The 17558-nt window shown below is 40.2% G+C and overlaps 1 protein-coding gene across 1 annotated transcript; it reads right to left on the bottom strand.

The window, feature by feature from the left end:
* Positions 1–16049: 16049 nt before the first annotated feature.
* On the bottom strand, positions 16050–17554 carry FOXQ1 (forkhead box Q1; the record flags this gene model as incomplete). The annotated part of the gene is made up of 1 exon (XM_069103477.1): positions 16050–17554. A coding segment is annotated over one exon (1464 nt), but the record flags the coding sequence as incomplete, so codon positions are not given.
* Positions 17555–17558: the final 4 nt, after the last annotated feature.

Raw genomic sequence — 17558 nt, 5'->3', positions numbered from 1 at the left:
CCAGTTCCTTGTCCAGCTCTTTGTCCAGTTCTTCATCCAGTTCCTGTTCCATTTTGAAACTCACAATGTCCAGTCCATCTCAAGTCCTTCATGGTTCCTGTTTCTGGGAAGACAAAGCGTGACAGAGCTACAATAATATTCATGCACATTGCTGGCACCATCATCAATTCATTATCTGTCTGTGAAATCAACTCAGACCCACCAACAAGGTCTGAGAACTCAACACAAATCATCAACATAGAAATCAACACTGACTCACAAACAAGGTCCAAGAGGTCAGCACAAATCATCAGTAAAGTCCCAGGACCTCTAAAACCTGCCTCCAGGATTTCTGTAAACATACAACCTGAAAATCCTCTTTCAGCGCTTCCAGTTAGGTCCCATGACTTCTGTACAAAGTATCACAAACATCAACACAGACAGAGCAGACAAACAGAGTGCCGGGATACCACAAGTATTCTCCTTTACTCTGCCACCCCAAGAATGCTCTTTTCAGCTCCTGCGGTCTCTAGCCCTGGGGCTCTCCTTATATAGTCATTATCTCCTCCCCAGGAGTTCACAAGTTCTAGGGTTCACAAGTTGTGGAGTTTACACTTTCTGTTTCTTAACAGACTGAAACAAGGTGTTAATTCAATAGCTGAAATAAGGTGTGAACTACTTCTGTGCTTGCCATTACAACTGGTTAAACAATTCTCCCAGGACTATTCAGTTAGTAAATGTTCAAGTTAGGATTTGAACTTAGGTCTTCCCAATCATAAGAACAGCAATTTGGCCTCTATACCATTGAGCTAAAGGGACCTCATTGGAAGGGACCTCAGCAATCTCATAGTCTAACCTGTACCTGAACCTTTATAATATGGAGGCCAACTTTGGTTTGGAAGCCTCCAGAGGGAACTTGCTACTTCCTGAGCCAGTACATACTTCTTTTGGATAACTTTCATTGTTTCTTCCATAGGTGAAAACTTAAGGCTCCTGGTTCTGACCTCTGTGGCCAAGCAGAACAAATTGAATCTCTCTTCTTTATGGCAACCCTTCAAAATCTTGAAGAAAGCTATCACCTCCTCCTCATGCTCCTACTAAAACATCACTCTCATCATATATCTTTCTTTTTCCAATCCATCTCTGCATTGCGCCATCTGCAATCTCTTCATCATCCTCTTCTGTGTTTTCCCTAAAATATGAAATTCAGAATTGAACATTGTATTCCAGATGTGAAGATTAAATGAGTAAAATACACAAAGTACTTTGCCAACCTAAAACACAACCTTAGAAACATCAACTCTCATTGTTCTAAAATAATTATGTAGAACCAGAACACAATCATCGTCCAGGGTCTCATATAATAAGATGCAGAATTGTACTCAGTGAATAAAAATAATAATTGATATTTATGTAATAGCTTTAAGTTTTGCAAGGATAAGGAAAAGTACAAAACAACTATCCTATCCAATCACACCCAACAATCTGGACAGCATGCTTCTCAAGGCAGCCTAGCATAGGGTTGGCTTTTTTTGGTTGCCATGGCAATATTCTCGTATTAAGATTTCAGTTCATCAAAGCCACAAAAAATCCTTTTCACAAAACTATTGTCTAGCCATTACCCCAGCCCTATCCTGGGCTTACGAAGTTGACTTTTTGAACCCAAGTGCAGCACTTTACATTTATGGTTAAGTTCCAATTTTTCCCATTGTTCTAACCTGTGGAGATCTTTTTGGATTCTTTCTCAGTCTTTGAATATGTTAGCTATGCTGTTTAGATTCTAGTTATCAGAAAATCTGAACTTCATCTTTCTTCTACCTGAAGGCAGAGAAAAGCAAGAAAGGAAATGCTTTGTAGCACCTCATTTTAAAATTGTCCAACAACATTCACCTCTTCCATGAAGTGTTTCCAGATTGAACCTTTCTAATTCCAGGGACTCTAATGATCTCATACTTCAACCTTTTTGAAAGGGGGTAGGGAGCAAGAAGGAGAAGGGTAGAAGTAGAATTCATTTATTTTCAAAGTCTTCAAAAAGTTCTTGTGCATTTATTTCAATAACTGAGATAATGGATATGATAAAAAAATAATCTGTAAGTGGAATTTTAAAACAAAAATTTAAATTTAGGATGTCTATGTTGTCTAACTATAGAGACTGTAGTTTTATTTCATATTCACTGACAAATAAAAAAATGGTTACCCTCAATATACACAAAGTAAAATATACCTTCTGGCTTGTGAAACTAAAGGACATATCATTTGGGAAGGAAATTTCAGTGTTTATTAACAGGAAGATTAGGAATCAGAGAACACTGGACCATACTGGCAAATTCCACTTAATTGATGTAGGACCTATAAAGCAAGTCAATGAGATTTGATAAGTAGTTAATTTATGTTTAGCAAAATGACAGCCCTTGAAGTAAAATAAATGGAAGAAATGGCCTTTAGCATGAAGGGTTTTATAATTAACTTTTATTAATAATATAATAGAGAACAGAAGCCTTATCTTCCTTTAAGGTTCAACCCTTCCATCAGGAAAGGTGATGTGGTCCCTCCTCTATGAAGCTTTTTCCTCCCACCTCACCCCTACCAGATATTAGTGCTCTCTCCCCCTTAGTTTTCCTTATCCTATTCTTGTCTTTGTTCTCTTATTCTTTGTGTATGAAATAGTATATCATGCCCTTTACCCCAGGTGAATAAAAGTTCCTTGAGGACAGGGGCTAATATAGCATTTTTAATCTTAGTAACCCCCAGCACAATGCCTTGAATGTGCTGAATAAATATTATTTGACTTGGATTGAAAAGATTTAGATCCAAAAGGGACCTTAGCCAGCATTTAGGTCCACTTCTTTATTTTACAGATGAAGAAACTTAGGGGCAATAATTTGCCTTCAGGCAAGCAGATAATGAGTCATGCAGCTGGTATTCCACTCTGAGTCTTCTGACTCCACACTTTGTGCTCTTTCAATTATACTATGGAGAGTCTCTTACTGGAGTAACTAACACTCAACTTGTTGGCTCCTAACAATAATGATGTCTTTTATTGTACTTATAAATGTCCCTAGAGGCTATTACTCAAAGGGGTGCAGCCAATAAACATGAAGAATAATAACCATAATCTTGCTTCATATGGAAGATGATGAATAATTATTGCAAGGGGTCAAAAGTATGTTTGCTCAAGATTTTCCTGGCATCTCTTAAATTAGTGAATAGAAAATTGGAAGAGAAGATTAAACAAAATTGTTAGAGAAGTCTGTGGGAGAAAATTCCTCTGGACCTTGACTACTTCATGACTAGATAGTATAAAAGTTGGCAGTGATGCTGCTAGTGGATGTCTATGTGCATATGTATATATGTATGTATAGAGGTATAGGTAGAAAGAGGAGAGATTTTATCTAGATAGTTATGTATGTTTCCACATCTCCCTCTGATATTTACTAGTTGTGTGACCATGAACAATTCATTTAATTACTAGGAGTCTTAGTTTTTTCAACAGTAAAATGATTGTACTATCTACTTCACAGGGCTATTGTAAGGATCAAATGAAATATTAGAAAAGTCCTGCAAACCTTAAAGATATCACATAAATGTCAGCTATTATTTTTATTTCCTGAATAGCATTCTGTAGTTCATTTTTGAAGGCCTTGGAACATTATGTATTAGACATGGATTTTGCATAATTATCTTAGAAAAATGATTTAATAATAATTCACATATTTTACTCATTTAATCTTTACAATAATCATATGATAGATACTGCAGACATTACTATCCCCATTTTACAGTAGAGGAAACTGAGTCTCATAGAGATTATGTTACTTGCCCATTACCATGCAATCAGTAAGTTCAGTATGTGTGGGATTTGGTCCCAAGTTTCTGGTTCTGAGTCAAGCATGTTTCTCACTATACCATGCTGCCTCTTATCCAATGAATGTGGGGTTTTTTTAGTAATCCTGATTAATCTCTCTTCTCTGGTTCTTTTGGCCCAGCCTTCTCTCAATCAAAGAAAGATTATAGTTCAATGGTTACTGGTGAGTTTTGCTTATTTTCCATCATGGGACTATGGCAACTGTAGGTAGTGATACTATTCATTTGGGTATCTTATTGGTGGCAAGCAATTGTAGGTAGAATAAGTAACTGCCTGCCTGGTGTGAGTTAAGAAAAATCGGAAAGGTTCTCTTGCCCCTACAAAACATCTCTTCCACTTACTTGCTCACCTTTCAAGTTCTAAAATTAGATCTTCATTCTTTTGGCCTGTCAAACAAGGGGCTTTGTCTTCAATTCAAATGCAAACATTTCCAACAAAACCCACAAAAACCTTATAACTTGTTTACCCTTCCCAGTGAATGAGTTTATCAGAGTCTTTCTTAGAGACTCCTTTTTTTCTTCTAAAATTTATTATTTATTTATTGTAAGCATGCTTTGTTTCCCCTAAATTTTGAGTTTCAGATTCTCTTCCACCCTCCCACCATATCCCCCACCCAATTCAAAGAAAAACAATGTGATGTCAATTATACATGTGAAATTATGCAAAACATACTTCCATATTAGCTATATTGAAAAAAAGCAAAATAAAAAAGATAAAGAAAGTAAGAAAATTATACTTCAGTTTGCACTCAGAGTTCATCAGTTATCTCTCTGGAGGTGGAGAGCATTTTTTTATGATGAGTCCTTTGGAATTGTTTTGGATCATTGTATTGATCAGAATAGCCAAGTCTTTCACAGTTCATCATCATTACAACATTGATGTTACTGTGCACAATGATCTCCTTGTTCTTCTCACTTTACTTTTTATCAGTTCATATAGTTCTTGTCATGTTTTTCTGAAACCACCACCCTTGTCATTTCTTATAGCACAATAGTACTCCATCACAATCATATGGCACAACTTGCTCAGCTATTCCCCAATTGATGAGCATCCCTTCAATTTTCAATTCTTTGCCACCACAAAAAGAGCTGCTATAAATATTTTTGTACTTACAGGTCCTTTTCCTTTTTTGATTTCTTTGGGATCCAGACCTAGTAGTAGTAATGCTGGATCAAAGGGCATGCAAATTACAGCCTTGTAGGCATAGTTACAAATTGTTTTCCAGAACTGTTGGACCAATTCACTATTGCACCAAGAGTTTATTAGTGTATCTGTTTTCCCTTATCCTCTCAGGAGTTGTCATTTCTGACAGATGTGAGGTAGTACCTTAGAGTTGTTTTAATTTGCCTTTTTCTAATCAATAGTGATTTCAAGTATTTTTTCATATGACTATTGACAACTCCTGTTCATAGCCTTTGACCATTTATCAATTTGGGGAATGGCTTTTATTTTTATAGGTATTTGAGAAATGAGACCTTTTATCAAAGAAACTTGTTATAACATTTTTTGATATTACTTCATTGTCGATGGGGTCTTTTTTTTTTCTTCAAAATGTAGTTTCCCTTGTTGTCTCTTTTAATTAGGTCTGCTTTTTTGCTTTTGCTTTGTCTGAGATCATGACTGCTTTCCTTGCCTTTTTTTACTTCGGTTGAAGCAGAACAGACTCTACTCCAACTCTTTATTTTAACTCTGTGTGTGTGTTTCTGTTTCAAGTCTGTCTTTTGTAAACAACATATTGTTAGATTCTAGTTTCTAATCCATTCTGCTATCTGCTTCCATTTTATGTGTGAACTCATTCAATTCACATTCATGGTTATGATTATTAAATGTATATTTCCCTCTTGAGATTGCCTTTTTAAAAATAGAACAAGGGTAAAGAGAATGAAGACTTTAGGTTGTGGTAATGGTGTGCTTGTGTGTGTTAAGAAAATTCCACCAAGGGGACAAAAGTAAGAAGAAAAGAGAAAAATGAAGACACTGCAGATAGATAAACCATGCTTACTGTATAATTTTACCTGAAGCTGACTCTTTCTGGTAAAATACAAGCTTCCAAAAAGAGAAATCAGATAGCTTCAGGGAAAGATTGTCAACAATACTTTTCCTGGGCCTGAATTTAAAATTTTATGGACATATCTAATAGTTTTTTGAAGGAGAATGTTCTTAAGAAGTTATATTTTTTTTATAAAGTGGTCCTCTCTTGTAGATCCCAGATTTTCCCCCATAAAATAATATACTCCCCTCCTCTTCCTTCCCATTCCTACTATATCCTCCTACATTTTGCACTCCAATCTAATCCAATAGGCATTTATTAGGCACTTGCTAAGTGTAAGGTACTGTCCTGAGTGTTAGAGATAAAAGACAAAATGAAAAATAGATCCTGCCCTCAGGGAGCTTGAGAGTGCTATCATGCATCATCCAACATGGACACTACCCAGATATTTCTCTTAGTGAGTGCCATTTCTGAAGTAAAGAATGGATTTAATTTTCATTCAAGTAAAGAATGTTTTCATTTGTGTGCATATGTACATACGTATATTAAGTTTCTTGATACTAATTACATTTTTGCATCCTTGAAATTGTCAAAAAAGACATTGATGTATTTCATTCTTAAAAGAAATGAAAGAATGATTACATTTTTTATGAACAGTGACCTTTATGGGAGTCAATTACAGAGTCAGCAAAACCACTCAGGATGCCTAAATTAGTGTAAAGTCTCCTGCAAGTAGTTTAAACTGTGTACCTCCATTTGTCCTTGAAATAAATACACACATTTTCTCTTGTTGGTTTCTCTTGTTGCTATTTAGTATTTTATCAATGAGCCGGTTAAAGGCACGAATGGGTTACTAATCAATTGTGCTGACAACATAGCTGAGAGAGATAGCTAGCATGCAATGGATAAGAGGATCAGGATGCAAAAAAAAAAAAAAACCCAACCCCCCAAACCAAACACCAGACCTTAACTGTTTAGGACATGGGGCTGAATCCAATAAGACAAAATTTAGTAGAAATAAATTTGAAAATCTTAATGGATTTAAAAAACATCTGTTTTCAGAAGTACAAGGTAGGGAGACATGATCAGATTGAAGGTTGAACTGAGGATTTTGATAGACCACAACTTCCATAGGAGCCAGCAGGGTGATGATGGTATCTAAAGAAGCTAATGGGATTTGGGGCTACATTGAAATAGATAGCTTCCAGAAAGAAGGAAGTCCTGTTGTACTCTATATTGGTCAGACCCCATTTGGAGTGTTGTGTTCAGTCCTGGGTACCACAGTTGAGTAAGGTTCATTGAGAAAAGAACTACAAGAATAATGAAAGGCCTTAAGTTTATGCCACAGGAAGATCAGTTAAAGGAATTTGGGTTGTTTAGTCCAATTTTAATGTATTCAAAGGGTTGTTGTTTGTCCAGTGAGATTAGTGGTGTTCTGCTTGGTTCCTGGGGACAGGAGAAATAGGAGCAATGGGTAGAAATCGCCAAGAGGCAAATTTTATTCTTGATGTCAGGAAAAACTTTGTAACCATTAGAATTATCCCAGCATGGACTAGGCACTCCTGAAGGAAGTATGGGGGGCCCTCACTAGAGCATGTCAAGGAAGACCAGATCACTGCTTCTCTGGTGGGGTGTAGAAGAGAATTTTTCTGGGATTTAGGTTGAAGATTTAATTCTATCTACTTACAGTGACAGAAGTATTATTTAAAATTAATTTAATGTCACTTTAATTACCTAGAGCACGGCATTAAGTGAAGTATTTATCAGGGTATCTGTTTTAACCATCAGAATGACAAGTATGTTACTATTATCCATTTCATATCCATCATCTTTAAAATATTTAATTGCTGATGTGTGTACCTGGGTATGTGTTCAAGTTGTGTGACCTCTTAGGAAAATATTTGGTACTTCCTGTCCCTCTTCTGTAAAATGATTTTACTATATGACCTATAAGGTCCTTTCCAGCTTTAAATCTTTTGAATCTGTATCCCTAAAATTATGCTTGATCAAGAATTGAGCAAGGGGTAAAAAGTGGTTTATACATCATCTTTGATATAATTTAGGGGTTTCTCATGTGATCATAAAAATGTAGAACTTGAAAGAACGAATTAAAAAAAAACCATTTATTAAGTGCTTACTATACGAGAAGCACTATGTTTAGTGTTGGGGATAGAGACATGAGTACTCCCTGACCCCAAGGAAACTATGCCAGAAGAGGAGGGGAGTGGACAGAAGAGTTCAGATCTCCTGATTCTTAGTCTAATGCTCTTTCTTGAATAGGACCCTTGAATGATTTTGAGTCTTTTAGATATTTTGTCAGTTGGAAGAGAGCAAAATGCAGTGGCACAACTCTTTCTACTTTTTGCCCTTAATAGTTGGAAATTGGTTATCAGGAACAATAAATACATGTCAGAGATGTTGTACATCTATATTTATTCTGGGTTGCAAACAGATGTGATGTGGCTATGAAGTTATAGTAAGCTGTCTGATTTAAACTTTTCCTGAAAAGAAAGGCATGGAGGATCCAAGAGTGGTAAGGAAAATATAGGATTGTGTTAATATTTACATTTGGCTATAATTCTCCAAGAATGAAGGCTGATCCATTTCTTCTTTCAAACACACACACACAAGTTGGCAGTTGATTAGTCTTTGACAAGAACAACATTCACTTTTAATAGCCTATCCATCTTAATGAGGCAGAGCAGAAATAGTTCCAAAATGAGTCCACAATAGCCAAATTTTCATGACACCAGGATCTTTGCCAGTTTGAGAGATTACTTTAAATCCAGGGAGAATTAGTGTTCTGATGATTTAGATCATGGTCTTCTGTTCATACAGATAGAAGTAAATGTGGCACTGCTTATTGACAACATGAGGAATTAGCAAACTATACTAAAGGATAATCAAAGTTTTGCTGAAAATCCATGGTTTCATTAGATAATGTTAAACACTACTACTTAATAGACACCAAGGTGTTTGAAGGCAAGAAATAATCACACCACAGGGTGGGAAGGAAAGAATTCACAATTTAGATTCTAGGATTGTGGTATAGCTCAGCTACTGTGATCTAGGGTAGGGTATTAAGGGAACTATGATCATTGGGAAAATGCCAGACCTGAATAGCAAAACATTCATGTGCTCATTCACACTTACAAAAGAATGACCTACTAAAATCCATTAACTCCCGAGACAAATGACAGTCATGTGGATGTGCTTTAATAATTTTTTTAATAGGAAAATTTGTCAGTCACTAAAATCAATCCTACTTAAGTGAGGCAGGGTCTTTGTGTTTCATTATCTTGGTTTAGGGTTTCATACCAGGACAGTCTATAACGATATGGGGCTGGAGAAGCACAGGATCTTAGGCTAAAAGAGCTAGAAAGGATGTTAGGTTTGCAGATGAACATCCTTCTTTTACACATGAGGAAACTGGGGCCCAGAAAGCTTAAATGGCTTGTCTAAGGTCACACAAGTAGGGAGTAGAAGAGGTGGGATTTGAATCCAGGGTCTGATTCCAATCCTAGCACTTTCCCCACTGCACCCAGCTCCCTACAGAGGAGAATTATTCATTGTAAATTCTCCTTTCCCTGACAGTACTTCTCACTAAAGCAACAGGCAAACATAGGCATCTTAGACACATCTTACTTCCTAGTAAGAACACTTATCATAGGATCATAAATCCAAAAGGAGCCTTAAAGGCAAGTCTAACCTCTTCATTTTGTGAACAAACTGAGGCACAAAGAGGTTAAGTGACTTGCCCAGGGTCACAGCTAGCAAATATCTGAGGCAGGATTTAAACCAAGTTCTTCTTCACTCCAAGTCTGCAACTCTGCCAACTAATCTACAGTCTTACTATCCAGGACATATGCATTTTAAACTCCCCATGAAAACAAAGAGCCCAGAGTAGCAAATTTCATAGGATTTTGTGTAACTTATATTTACTTTAGTCAAATAAGCAGAAGCAGCCATGAATTTATTCCCAGCTACAGGGAACCTTGCCTACAGAGCACTGAGGAATCAGAAGGACAGACACTGTAACTGAAATTTCACGGGTATAGGGAATTCATCTCTTTCTGCCAATTGGGCACCTTTTGCAATTTATTGTGATGCTAGGGGCAGAATTTGAACCCAACTCTTCCTGGCTTGGAGGCCAGTTCTTTATCTACTATATCATGATTTGTCTCTCTAATCTGAGGAACATTGTGGCTAAGGGGTCAAACTTAGCTGTTGTGAGTATGAACATCAATTCAACAGCTTTGTTAAAGGCTATGTGCAAAGCTCTATATTGAGTGCTGGATTATTGTTGTTTTTGTGTGTCCTTCATTTTCTAAGAACTTCAATCATGGGGGTGATGTCTTGACTTGTTCATGAATTGGATTTAAGCAGAGTTACACAAAGTCACAAGCCTCACTGTCTCTTCCAGAGTCCAGTGGCAAGACAAAAGTTGATAACTGTTGACAGTCAATCATTTACAATCGATGACTCAAGATGCAGTGGATGACCTTGGCATCTTCAATGTCTAACCAAGTTCTATTGGAACAACTTGTCCTCATCTGCCCATTCTGCCAGAGGAAGTCGTCACATACTTGGGGTAGACATCCCCTTGACTCACCAAGGGGTTTGAGGCCTGTCAGTTACCCTCAACCTGGTTTAGCCCGTCTGCCCAGATGGTTTTACTGGGGTGTGTCCCCTTCCCATGCTGGATTAGATACAAAATAAGGTAAAACAAGGTTCAAGCTATCACAGTACTTACAGTCTAGTAGGGAACATGATATATACACAACTGTTGTGCAAAAAAAAATAATGCAGGTAAGTGTGTAAGAAAAATGAAATCAAAGTGAAGTTTCTCCCCAAACATTCATAGAATCTCTTCTAGGCTCAATCTTTTTAGTAATGAAAGAAACTTGTCTTTCTCCTGTTTGGGACAGACCGAGAGTGAGAATGTTAGCAAAGTATATTGGAGAAGTTCTCTGGGTAATACAGACCAACATCTGTCCTCTTTTTCCTTCCTTTAGCTAAATTATATGAATATTCCAGTTCAAAGGTCTAATTATCCAGTTGATTGTCTTCCATACACCCCTCAATCAACCAATCAACAAGATTTGTTAAATTCCTGTTGTGTGCCTGGCAATACATTAGAGACAAAGACTTGGTTATATATGGTGGCAAACATACCCTGGATTGAAATTATTTCACTTCTGTGTTGTTGTGAAACCAGACAGAATTCCCTCCCTCACCTCCATGAATTCTTGAATTCCTCTTTTAAATTCCAACTCAAGCACAATCTTCTCCAGAAACCCTGCCCTGATTATGTTAGTTGTAATACAATGATCTTTCTTTTCTTGAGGTAGCATAGTTATTTTTTCCCCCACCTCTCTCTAACACTTATCATATAATACTGTTTCCCATAGATAGCTACATATGGTAGTGGGAAGAGAACTGATTCTGGGCTCAGAGGGCCAGGGTCTGAATCCTTGACCACTTTCTGCTTTTGTGAATTTAGACAGGTCACTTAATCTTTATAGTTCTCATTTTCCTTATCTGTGAAATTAGAGAATTAGATTAGATGATCTCTCATCATCTCTTGAACACTATTTCTGAAGTAGAAGAATTTGAATCTAGACATAGCATGCAAGACACATGGTGGGAAGCTCAAAGGAATACAATTAAGTAGAGCAATAATTAGGAGGCAGGAGGAAGAGGGAAAAAAAACCCCTCTGTTTTCCCTTTATTAATTGTCCAATAGAATTTAAGCTCAGTGAAAACAGGGACCATTTTTAGTCTTCTATTAGAATAGTACCCTTAATGCAAGAGGGGCTCACCAGAAGTTGGCCAAATTGAACTGAATTGCACCTGTATTTGTAAATCATTGCAATCAGTCAAGGAGTCATCTTCTTAGAAGCCTGTTATCTCCCTGGCAAAGGGAAGAGTTTTGATTTTGGGTTTTTCCCCTCCCCCACCCTTAAATCCTCTGTCTTCCACTTCTAACCACTTATGAAGAATCAGGTGGGGGTGGGCAGAAGGGGATTGTGGAAGGCTATAGTGAAGTATATGCATAGTACTTCTTAGGACTGACCAAATGTTTCCACCTAGGAAGCCATTAGACAACCTGCTACCTCCCTCATGATGGTAGTTGAATGGGAAACTGAGGAGAGAACGACAGAGTTAGCTCAATCCAGGCCTCTTAGGTAGGAAAGACTCATGAGGAGACTAGGGAAAGTAGAGGTTGGGGAGGAAAAGCATTAATCTATCCACCCCAGCCCTCATTTCCCTAAGAGGTAAGGGAGCCTTCTGAGCATCCCGGTGCAAGTTGACTGGTACTACTTATAAAGGAAGACAGGAGGAGCATTTTTGGAGAGCAGATTGACACCTGCCAGGCCCGGAGGACAAATCCAGACTACTCTGTTCTCCTTGCCCTTGCTAGTTCAACCGGTGGCCTAGTTTAGTGTCGGGGTTAGGGAATAATTCCAACGGAGCCTCCCAAACCAAACAGACCACCCCACCATCCCCCATGCCACCCGCCGCGGTCAAGTGTCTGCTCTGCGGTTGCCTGCTGCTGCCGGGTGTTTGGACAGGTGTGTTCAGCGTCCCCTCTCCAACCCCCCATTCATCTCAGTCTCTCAGGTCTGACAGGTCGCCTGATTTACAGCCCAAATCCCCAGGGGAGCCCATTCTCCCAAATTGTGCATCCTGCCGGGTGCCGCCTGCCAACCGGTGGCTGTCAGCACAGAGGTCCTAGAAGCTTCCCCTTCTACCCCCTCCCTCAACTCCGCTTGGGTGTTGGGGGAGGGAGGAGGACTGACCCGGGAATCAGCTAAAGTCAGAGATGGAGACTGCATCCCACCGAACATCTAGTGCATTGTAGTTTCTGGGCTCTCAGGCTGATAAACTCTTTTATCAGTTCCTTCCGACGAAGAGGATTTGTTGTCCAAATCATAAGGGTCTTTACATAAAGTCTTTACAGGACTCCCCTCCCTCCCGTTAATTCCTAGAAACCAAAATGTCTTCTTATGAGAAATTTTCACTTTTAGGACAGTAAGTAAAAGAAGAATTGGCTGCAAATTTGAAACAAGGAACATCTCTAAAGGCCTTTTGCAAAGTTTTCTTTTTAATCATAATAGGATTTTGGTGACATTATACTGCTTTCTGATAATACAGAACTCTGTCTATAGAAAGACTGAAAAATAGAATTTAAAAGAAGGAGGAGGGAGAGTAGGACAGGAGAACGGGGGCAAAAGTGTAAAATTCATTATAGACGTCTCCTTGTATTTCTTTCATCATTTCCCTTAAAATCAGCTTCAGAGTTAGTCACTTTAATTTGGATGCTTAAAGTTGAGATAGCATTCAAAAAAATTTAAGAATCCAAAGGTACTAGAAATGGTTTATTTGATAGGGAGAAAGTTCATAGCATCTGGACCAGATGACCTTTGAGATCTCATCCAGCTCGCAATCAGTGTTTTGTGAAAAATTTCTCTAGAAAACCTCACAGCGATAGCCAGCTAGGTGACCCTGACTGGGGCCTGAAGTAGTTGGACACTCAGTGAGTGCTTAAAAAACAAAAACAACACCAACAAAAACCAAACAACTCTGCTTTTGAAAAGACTACTTTCTTCTGGGTATTTTATGCTTTGGGGTCACATATATGTGCAGTATATACATTTTGCTTCTTGTTACGAAAGTTTACTTCTTGTGTTTAACACAAAACTACATCTATGTCAAACAGAAAAAAATTTTTCTTTTAAGGTCAAGATCAGGCAGCATCAGTTGACTAATTCCACAAAGAGATAGAAAGCTAATTTGAACAAACTTGCCTTTCTTTCAGACAGTTTAAAAATGAAAAAGACTGAAACCATTTATGCAAATAATTCCAACCAAAATAACACACCTTAATTGTTTTTTATTTTAGGTGAAAGATGAAAGCCCATCCCCTTCCACATTTCCATTATTCTGAGATTTCAACTCCTCAGTGTGGACATGTGAGCCTCAACATTCTTCTATAGGTGAGCAAGGACAGACCTAAAATGGATTTACATTTAGTTGATGCAGTAATTTCCTTTAATTCAGTTTTGCTAATATTCTCCCAATTCAGCTTACCTTTTTACCTTAAATGGTCTTTTATTGTGTTATGATTTGATAATGCTCTTTTAAATTGTGAAATCTATTCAAACAAGCCACTAAGAATAGCTCATTGAAAACACCAGACTAACACCAGTAAACCAGTTAAAACCAGTGGCTAGAACTGAGGATAAAAGTATTTCTTCATTGGTGCCAAAAGGCAATACCCTGGGAACCCTACCACTGTCTTTCCCTCTTCCCTAAAAGAAAAAAAGATTTAAGGATTCTAGTTCTGCCTTAGCAACTTGGGGCATGTGTGTTAGATATGTATGAACAGGTGGGACAATGTTTGAGTCTCTTTGTAATGGTGACAGTTATAGTATATCCCTTTTTAAAAATGACAACCCTTTTAGTGCTGAAACAATATTATCTTTGGATTTATTGAGAAACAGGCACATATGTACTTGACGGATCCCTTAAATTAAGCCTCTTAAATTGAGATTCATTTGATTTTTGGTTATTTTACTGTCTGTGTGTCTATCCTTCTCTTTTTCTTTTGGTGTGGTTTTGGATGAGGCTAGTGAATGAGGCTACTGGTTTCAAAAAAAAAATGCTGAGGTTTAATTCTGACCCTCCCTCCCTCTCCTGGGCCCCCACAGCTCCTGAGTATTTTGACCTCTAAGTTTCTCTCCAACTCTGCAGTCCCATGATAAAACTTGCCTTTGCAACCTTGGCAGTTTAAATCTTCACAAAATGAAAAAACAAGAAAGAGAAAAGTTACTGCATTCCCACACCCTACTAAAATACTACATTCCTGAAAAGGCAAACATCTTTATTTTAACAACAACAACAACAACAAAAAAAACCCTCAGCATTGGAGAAATACTTAAAGGTTCTAGACCAGCCTTCAGTGAGTTGGGACCTAGACAAACTACAATTCTTTCAGACATTTTGGGGAGAGATGGGGAGGGAAGGGATATACTAAGAGGTATAGAAGTTACTTTTTCAGAAGATGATTACCTGGATATGAGTTTGTTTAAAGGCTCATGTTCCCAGGAAGAACATTCTTTGGAGGGGCATAGAACTTAGAACCTGTTTCTAGGTAACTTGGGTGGATCTTAATGATGGTGGGGGAATATAGAGAGTTAAAGAACACAAAACCTTATTAAACTCATTAGAAAAAGGGCCCATTTGAAGAAGGTGATGAAAATGTGGGAGACCAGAAATAATTCCCCTAAAATTCTGGAATTTTCCTTATCCCAGAACAGGCTAGGATCTCACCACTTGACCAAAACAACCTCTGACACTCCGGATGTACACAGCATACTTAGGCCTGTTGTTTTGTGAGTTTTATTCAAAAATAAGCATATGCCTGAGTTTTATAAAATTTACACAGTGTATGTACACAGATACAAATAAAATAACATTAAAAATAAAAATCACACCTGCTTTCCAGTGGCAGTGATCTGGCACTTAACATAATTTAAAATGCTAACTTTGTAAGGAACTGTTCAGTCCCGAAGGGCCACAGTTAGATATCACTGAACCACAGATAAGCGGTAGCCCGTTGCCTGCAACATTTTCAATTCAAAAGGTTTTTTTTTTTTATATAAATAATTTAACTAGAAAAATCCATCAACAAATTCAGTTAGAGTTATGCAGTTTTCTCTCTCTTTTGGCACAGTGATGCATTGGTTTATAGCAGAGGACTGACCTAAAAGCTCTGACATTCTCACACTCAAACACACCAGCAAATGCAACCATACACACACAGAGTGGGGTTCAATATGCCCCAAACAGTAGTCTCATCATATATCTTATGGAATTGTTCCCTGATCAAGCTGCAAATTTCTTTTGCCTAGGAAGAATCAAGGGAGAAGTGTAAGGGCAGAGGGGTTAGGGATGGAGGGATTCTGGGTAAAGAAGAGAGGAAAAGTCTTAGTCAAGTAGTTTTAAACAATGATTAAGAATCGCTTTGGTCCATTAAAAGACAAAATAAAACTTTTTTGGACTGATTAAGTTAAAAAAAAAACATCTGTTGAAAATGCATTTGGCTTTAAGGCACATGAAATTTAGATATTTTTTTTTTAAAGTCTCTGGGTAGAAAGTGCAAAACCCAGATTATCCGGAGCCTTACAAGCAGCCTCGGTATGCTTCCCCAGCCCAAATACCACCACCTTCTCTCACCCCACATTTCCCATTTAGGCGAGAAGAGTCTCCATGGGGTAAGGTTGGTAAGTGCTGGGGCCGCATACCGAGGCTGCTTGTAAGGCTCCGGATAATCGGAGGGGGCAGTAAAACTGCGAACTGCCCGCAGCCAGCGGGCTTCGGAAAGCCTTGGCCGGAGCTGCGGAGGAGAAGGAAGACGAGAGGAAAAGCGGAGGCGCTTGAGAATCCTCTGCACGAGGCTCAGAAGCCGGAGCCAGAGGCGTCTCCCTTCTCCGAGCCTCCAGGAGAACGGGCTCGCCCATCCCGTATGCGTACAGCTGTAAGAGGGTCCCGCCTGCGGTGGCCGCCCGCGCACCTTCCCTGGGGAACAGTGGTGACTGCTGCTGGGGGTGCAGGGCTGGAGGGAAAGCGGTTAAGGTCGGGTATCCCGCAGCTCCTGGTAAGGAGGTAGCGCCGGCGGCGGCGGCCGACCACAGCAGCCTGGAGGGCTGAGGGTAGGACCGAGTCTCTGCGCCCTGGTCTCTGCGGCGCCGGAAGGGCTTGCTGAGGATGCTGTCGATGGCAAAGGAGCTGGAGAACTTGCGCGCGGGGCTTGTGTTTTCCTCCTTGCAGCCCCGGGAGCAGGAGGACGGAGACAGGGACGAAGAGGAGGTGGAAGAAGAGGGTACTGAGCCGCCACCGCCGCCAGGGACACGGCCCACCGAAGTCAGGGGAGCAGGAGGGGGAGGCGGTGGCGGCAGCAGCAGGCGGGCGGCGCCGGCCGGGTGAGCAGCTGCCGCAGCTGCTGCAGCGGCTGCGGACGCCGCTCCGGGAACTCTCTCCTCCGGCTGCAAGGACGGGGGCGCCGCTGCCTTGTGACTGAGCCTCTTTCGGCGGCGGCGGAAGACCCCATCAGCGAAGGTGTACTCACTGTTGGGGTTGAGCATCCAGTAGTTGTCTTTGCCCCAGGGGCGAGAGGGGTCGCGCAGCACCTTGACAAAGCAATCGTTGAGAGAGAGGTTGTGCCGCACGGAGTTGCGCCAGCCCGTGTAGCTGCCGCGGAAGAAGGGGAACTTGCCCATGAGGTACTCGTTGATCTCGGCTAGAGTCAGGCGGCCCCCGGCCGAGTCACGAATGGCCATGGCGATGAGAGCGATGTAAGAGTAAGGGGGCTTCGGTCGCCGCGTGTAAGGCTTGCTCCGCCCGCTCGTTCCCTCGCAATTGCTGCCGTTAGGGTTGCCGCCACCGCCGCTGCTCCCGCTGGAGTTTCCGCCTGGCTCAGTCGAAGCGCCTTTGGAGGCTGAGGCTGTCAAAGTGGGGTCTTCCCCGGAGCAACCGCCCTCGCTCCCTTCGCCCCCGCTGCTGCTGTGGCTGCAGTCGGTCACCAGCTCCCCTGTTAGGCTGCTGCAGGACGGGCTGTTGGCTGCGCAATCCTCATCCGAACTCAGGTCATCCTCACCCGTAGCCAAGAGGGGAGATGACGGGGCACGGCTGCCGCCGCCGCCGCCGCCGCCGCCTTCC

This window comes from Petaurus breviceps, unplaced genomic scaffold (genome assembly GCF_028583685.1).
Source record: "Petaurus breviceps papuanus isolate PSGF00001 unplaced genomic scaffold, PetGlider_PUasm1.0 582, whole genome shotgun sequence".
In the NCBI taxonomy this organism is placed as follows: Eukaryota; Metazoa; Chordata; class Mammalia; order Diprotodontia; family Petauridae; genus Petaurus; species Petaurus breviceps.
Note: the sequence above shows the minus strand (reverse complement) of the source record. Positions and strands in the feature narration are given on the sequence as shown.